The sequence below is a fragment of the Seriola aureovittata genome, chromosome 6 (genome assembly GCF_021018895.1).
Source record: "Seriola aureovittata isolate HTS-2021-v1 ecotype China chromosome 6, ASM2101889v1, whole genome shotgun sequence".
Classification (NCBI taxonomy): domain Eukaryota; kingdom Metazoa; phylum Chordata; class Actinopteri; order Carangiformes; family Carangidae; genus Seriola; species Seriola aureovittata.
The window spans coordinates 15,347,111-15,354,069 of NC_079369.1; the positions used below are offsets into that span (position 1 = coordinate 15,347,111).

General features: G+C 37.9%; 1 protein-coding gene across 2 annotated transcripts in view; it reads left to right on the top strand.

The window, feature by feature from the left end:
• Positions 1 to 6,610, top strand: part of LOC130170441 (hydroxylysine kinase-like) — a 57,900-nt gene extending 51,290 nt beyond the window's left edge. The window contains exons 1-5 of one of the 2 annotated variants that reach the window (XM_056377711.1): positions 963 to 1,191; positions 2,157 to 2,465; positions 3,676 to 3,818; positions 4,669 to 4,849; positions 5,673 to 6,610. In XM_056377711.1, coding sequence (XP_056233686.1) covers positions 969 to 1,191; positions 2,157 to 2,465; positions 3,676 to 3,818; positions 4,669 to 4,849; positions 5,673 to 6,112 — 1,296 coding nt within the window. In that variant the 5' untranslated portion in view covers positions 963 to 968 and the 3' untranslated portion in view covers positions 6,113 to 6,610. Of the gene's footprint in view, positions 1 to 962; positions 1,192 to 2,156; positions 2,466 to 3,675; positions 3,819 to 4,668; positions 4,850 to 5,672 lie in introns of those variants that run through there. The other variant, XM_056377713.1, reaches the window with a different exon arrangement.
• The last annotated feature ends 349 nt before the right edge of the window (positions 6,611 to 6,959 follow it).

Consider the following 6,959-nt stretch of genomic DNA (forward strand, 5'->3'; position numbering starts at 1 on the left):
CATTAAATCTCTACAACATTTCACTTCTAACTCCTACACTATTATGCGTGCTCAGACACTATGTTAAAACAGATTACAGATTAGATTAGGTACACACACATCTTTTTTTTTTTTTTTTATGAATATTATAAATGAATTTTCTTGACATTTGATATAACTCACTGATTTTTAAGATCACTGAGCTTTACATTTTAGAGAATTTAATCTGCTATTTACTCTTGCATTATTTTGTTAAGAAATGTGGTAGAGTGTTAGATAAAGTATTTGTGTACTGTACAATATATCCGGCTGTCTTTACAGTTCTGGGTACAGTTCTGGTGTTATACTGCCCTCTGGTGGTCCTTAATGGTTCTACTTCCAGATGGGGTACAATTTTCATTAAAATGTGTATTAATACTAAGTATGGTAGCGTTCCTAATAGTAATTTAAAAGGTTATGTACCTTTTTATTGGATTAAGTACCTGTAATCAGCACATGTATGATATGGAGACAGGAAGCCTGATATGTTGCCTCAGGCTAATATTAAACTTACACTTCTTCCACTCTGTGGATGTAAGTCTTTGAATAAACTGACTTCAGGCTGTTTGCCAAAAAGTTTCAAAAACTTTGAATTGAATTGTAATAGTGGAAAAAAATATAAAGTCTATGCAACTGCAAAATAGCAGAAAACATGGCTCTCAGTAGCATAGTCCCTTAACAGCTTCATATTCAGTAAATACCGTGCAGTGTGCGTGTCGTGTTTTACAAAGTAAGAATAATACATCCAAAATCACTGCTAAATCTGGCTACATTCGACATTCAACACGCATACTGTAACAGTTGTTTACATGACATGATAGCACAATGTGTAATGTTTGTAATGTCTGTGTTACAGTGCATTTACCACTTCACTGCAATCATAGCAATGGTCTCTGTTAATGATAAGGAACCACATTGTGTTGGGGCATTACGGCAGTAAGAATGAAAACATGAAACCTTGCCAATTTAAAATAGACCCGAAAGCAAATTATATGTTTTTAGTGTTTATTCAGGTCGGGTCAATAAAGTTTGTTCAAAAGACTGGTGGGGCTCTTGGCTGCAGATCCGGTTTTTACTGGCCTCTCCACAAACACTCAGATGTAAATCTGTTCAAAAGCTTGTTCTTTTCACACTCTGCATTTCCAGCCTCTACTTCTCATTTTCTGATAATGGGTAAGTGCCCTTGTTTTCTGTGAAATTAATGGAAAACATATATACATACATATTTATATATTTATATATATATATATATGTGTGTATCTATGTATCAGTAATACTTAACGTTGAGCTTCTGGCTACTGTTCTATCCTATTATAACCTGATCTTTGGAGTACTGCATAAGGAGAATTTCTTTTTATTGTTGACGGGCATTCTGCTGCAGTGCATTTGTTTTCAACAGAGGCACCCTGTTTCGCAATCAGTTTTTGTATGAAGTCGACATTAAACAGTTACTGATCAGCAGTCTGAGTCTTGCTGAGAATATTAATGTCCAGTGAGATGTTGTCAAAGGCTGAGAAATTACATATTTGAAGGAATTTTTATGTTCCCCATTCATGTAAACACATATTTAAATCATTTTAGTATCAATGATATCAAAAGTCATGATTAGCTATTAGATGTCTTTAGTAATTGCTGGATGTAATTGCTGGATGGATTATATTCATAGGTAACATATTTTCTGAATGAATGAAGCACTACACTATTATTATTAATAGCAGCAGTGTCTCTGAAGTGCACGACTGTTACACCAGCATCCAAAGTTCCATTTGCATTTTGTTGACTGGGAAAGGGAATAATAAACAAATAAGGTCCTCAACAACCACGCAAGTCTCAATTATTCTGGTTTATGCTTAGTTAGACGTCAGGTGGAGCCGTTCTGAGAATGTAGAGAGTTTGTTACACAACATACCAAGGGTCCTGTCAGACTTGCATGTGCCTCTACAAAGTTTCATTCCACCCCTTATACATTTTTCATGAATCCGTTGGGACTGACAAACTTAAAAATGCCTTTTGCCTCTTTTGCTGTGAACTTTAGCAGATTCACAAGTCACAGTTGGCGAAACTATCCAAATACTGTCTCACTCTGAAAGAATACTTATTTGTGCAAAACTGTGTTGTGATTCTACTGTTATGCGCAGATAATGCCACAGCTGTCAATCCAAGGCCAACTCTCACCCTGCAGCAGGCAACCGAACTGACGCAGCAACTGTATGGAGTGACGGTAACTGAGATCACCACCCTGCCAAGTTATAGCGACCAGAACTTCCTTGTGGCGGACAAGGAAGGTACCAAGTACGTCCTGAAGATCCTGAACTCAGTGGAGAGTAAGAACACCACCCTGATGGAGGTGCAGACTCTCACCATGTCCTTTCTACGCCAGCATGGAGTTCCAGCTCAGACCGCCGTGTACACCACCACAGGGCAGCTAATGAGTATGGAGGAAATAGGTAACAGCAAAATGTCTCTGCAGTCCAGCTTCATAACATACTTTCAACAGCAACATCATTTCAGTCATAATGTGAACAAAGAAGACGGAGTCCAGTCCCAAAACAAGTTAAATGTCTCGGTACCAACAAACTTGTCACCATGTGCAATTACTGCCTGTAGCATACACATTTGAATTAAAGCAACAAAACAAACACATGCAGCCTTTTCTGTCATGTACTGTACATATAGAAGTCATTAATTGATACATTACTGTCAGATGGTCTGAAAGAACGGAGCATTAGATGAAAAGACAATGCCACTTTTATATCTGCCTGTTAAATATGAAGCTACATCCAGCTGTCTGTTAGCTTAGCTTAGCACAAACAATAAAAGCTGGGGAACAGTTAGTTTCCCTCTGTCTGAAGATAACTGAACTCTGTTTTTTACAGGTAGGTTTTTGTATAGACTAAGGAGCCAAGATACAGCAAGGTTGATTTTGTCATCTTTTGACTTAGCCAGGAAAGCTGTTTCCCCCCCGGTTTCCAGCCCTTCTGCTAAGCTAGGCTAACTGGCTGTAGCCATATATTTGGCAGACAGAGATGAGACTGGTATTGATTTTCCGAGAGCGAAATTAGTATATTTCTCAAAATGTCAAACTATTCCATTCATCAGCTTTCTAGACAGAGAAGCTAAAAAAGGGCCCTCAACTTAATAAAGTTGTATTGAATTTAACCAAGTTCATAATTTCAACAGACAACCGTCATAATCACCCTCTATTCATTCCAAGTATTATTTCCTTTTGTTTTGTTACTTTTCTAAGTGGAGGGGCAAAAGTCAGACTTTTGTCTTCACCAAGATTGAACTTAGAGAATGTTTGTGGCGCTACTTAATACTGTACAAGTTATGTAGATTGCTGCTGCATTTCGTAGTACAGGAGGCACACTGAGGCTCTGTTGGAGGCTTAAGGGTATTTGTAATGTTTAACACTTCTCTGGTGAAAAAAAAGAACATTGCATTTTGATGCTGATGAAAACTAGAACAATGTGCACCACCCGCTTTGTCCAGTGTGAATGATCCAAGAGAAAACACAGGCCATGCTTTTTTTTCTGTGATCAAACAGTAATAAATCCCTCACCTTTGATAATTTCAAGATCTTAACCAGACTATACAGTTATGACACTTTACTGAACTGAACATATGGTTGTTTTTGTATTCACCCTAACTTCTTAGACTGTGGACATGGTGCTCAAACCTACTGTGTGAGGTTGCTGTCCTATCTTCCTGGAAAAACCATTGCAGAATCGCCAGTGACAACGTGGGATCTCCATAATTTGGGCAAGTTGGCTGCATCCATGGATAAGACACTGCAACAGGTACGTTTAAAGGTCTAATTCTATTAACAGGAGTTTTGGAACAGAGAGTTGATGCGGGATGACTTTCTTCTCCACAAACCGTTGCTGTTCACCGTTGTTGTTTAACAGTGGGGTTTTTTGAGCATTTTCAACAAAATCAACGCTATCAGTGTGTGAGATTGAAACAGTACAGTAGAGGACTATAAATCCAAAATGATGAGCTAGAAGAAAAGCTCCAGAGAGCTAAGGGGAACTTCAGTCAGGGGATAATTCTCTGCATACCTGTACGCAAGCAACCACTTTCAGATAGAAAAAAAAACTGGTTATATTTAAAGCTGCACTAATCAATATTTTTATATGCACAATGGTTAATGGCCAAGTGGTGATGAACCCGTAGTGAATTATTACCTGATTGCAGTTCAGCTCTAGAGACTGTTTCGGGATCTTTCAGCTCTTTGTTTGGGTTTTACAATTTTACTGTTTTGGCTCTCTTCAACCCTGTCTGCAGCTAAAAAAGCTCTAGAAGCCCCACTGTGCACCACCTGCCCAGCACCAAACAGCAGACGGTCAAAGTCTGAATACAGTTGAGTATTCATGTACTAAATATCCACTATACTATTGGTTGCTAAAATGGAGCTGATGAAGACCAAAAAAGAACTAAAGAGAGACTAGATCTTTGCCACGTGTCCAGAAACTACTTTTCTGGATGTGTAAATAAGCACCGTCTTGCTAACATGTAGCCAGCTTTAACCCCACAATATGTCAAACGTGTGGGAGAGTTTCAGCTTGTTGTTGAGGTCTGTCGACCAAGTTTCCAAGAAGTAAGGTGTCAAAAAGTTTAAAGAATAAAATAAGCTTTTAATTTTTTCAGCTTGTATCCCCAAACCTTGATGCCTTACAAAAAGACAGTTCACTTTGGAGTTTGTCCTACATTCCTCTCATGGAGGGCTACCTATCAGTGATGGATGGAGATCCCCTGCAGGAAGTGATCCAAGCAGTCATTGAACAGTTTAAATCACATGTGCAGCCCAAAATCAGCTCTTTCCAAAAAGGTAAGGCAGATAATAAGCCTTTATTCGTTACGTGTTGCGTATGGTTTAGTTTGAAACTCTATGTTTATGATTCTGCTTTTTTTAGTTTATATTGGAGGATTCCATAACTTCTGATTTATGGCTAATGCTCGGTGACGATGAAGGACGCGGTGTGGCTTTTATAGAGAGACAGAAGCCTTAGGAAAGGTGCGAAGGCCGTGGTTGTTGTGTTGCAAGTGTAGTTTGCTTAATTTCAATGACCACAATCCTTCCATAAGAAGAGCACCTAATTAGCTAATTAATATTTTCATATTAATAATTCATCACGTCATATCAACCTAAAATTATATAGTTACTGCCCCCAAGTGGCCAAAACAAAAAAAAATGTTATTGCAGGTTAAACGTGCAATAACATTACAGTTGCCTAATCTTAACCACAGTCTATTTGCCAAAACCACATCCCTAACATCAACCACACAGTAGCTGCAATGTGCAAATATTATATAAAGAAAGAATATCTGAAAGCGTTAAAAATATTCCCTGAAAATAATCCAGGGTTTGGCAGAATCAGTGTCCAGTATCAACGTGCTTATCTACCTTCACTGTTATACTATTAAGTGCATAAATTACTTTTTTTTTTTAATGGGATTGAGTTAAATCTACACTTACTACAGTGACAGACACTTTGTGTGAGGCTACTACCAATAGCTTTCTAACAATCTTTGGAAACGAACGGCCACACTTTGTCTTCCCTGCACTAAATTACTAAAATGGTACAATTACTTCAAATAGATGTACAGTTTTCCCCCACAGTACATTTAAAGTGTTCTCTTGTCTTACTCAGGAATAATACATGGGGACTTAAATGACCAGAACATCATTGTCACACCTGTCGCCAACGGGCATCATGAGGTGTCAGGCATCTTGGATTTTTCTCTGCTCACAAATGGATGCTATGTGTTTGAAGTGGCAATATTAATCGCGTACTTGATGCTGGAGAACCCCAGTCCTTTGGATGTAGGTGGAGCAGTGTTAGCGGGCTGGGAGAGCGTTATGATGCTCAATGATGATGAAAGGGATTCCCTCTTCCTGCTGGTGCTCTGTCGGTTGTGCCAGTCTCTGGTTTATGGGAGGTACAATGTCAAAAAATACCCAGATAACAAGAAGTATCTCCTGACTACAGCCAGAAACGGGACTCGTCTTCTTACTAAACTCTGGGAGCTGGGCAAGAAAGAAGTAGAAAGGAAATGGTTCATAGATTCAAGGACATACTCAGACAGTTAATGAATAAATGTTTCTCAGTGGATGAGCATTTGTATCTTTAACCAGTAGGTAATGAGGAGGACAATTTGTTAAGTATCTTTTATCTTTTAAATCAGTTCCCTGTGTAACAGTAATCTAGATTGTATCTCTAAACCTGGGCAGATCAAGGTTTGAACAATTCTTACTTTTCAATTAAACTGGAATTTCATCATATTTGACTCAATACTCAGTGATCAGTGCTGGTTTACATCCATGTCTAGCATGACACTTCCTTTGTCTTTTCAGCTACTGTACCTATTTAGTTCATCAGGAAGATCCCATCAACAATTTGACCACTTACCTTCTGGGACATGGCAGCAGAAAGTCAGAAAGTCATCAAACACTGCAGACTTGGTGTTAATTTTTTTTTTTTTTTTGATGGCCTATTAACTTTAATAATTACAGATAACTTGACATTTACTGGCTTATTAGAAGTGAGCATCTCATGAACACTCATTAATTATTATCAATGTTTATTTCCCTCAAACCGAAACATTTTATTAAAACATGTTACACTGATGCAAGAAAGTCTTTATGCAAACAATAATGTAAATGTTGCCAGCTAAACTTCTATTATGTATTGTTTTATGAACTGAATAAATATTATATAGACTACATGAAGTGCATGTTGAAATTAAATATACAACCCTACAGTTTTCAGGCAGTAGTTGTGTGTTCAGTGAATCAATGTAAAAATCCAGATTGCAGTTTGTTCTGCAACATCTGCAAGACAGAGACGAGTGAAAGCCGGTTTGTTTCTTAGTTTTATTATTTCGGCTGTTGATCCTATTGTTTTGAAAAAAGAGTATGTAGATATGAATCACATTAT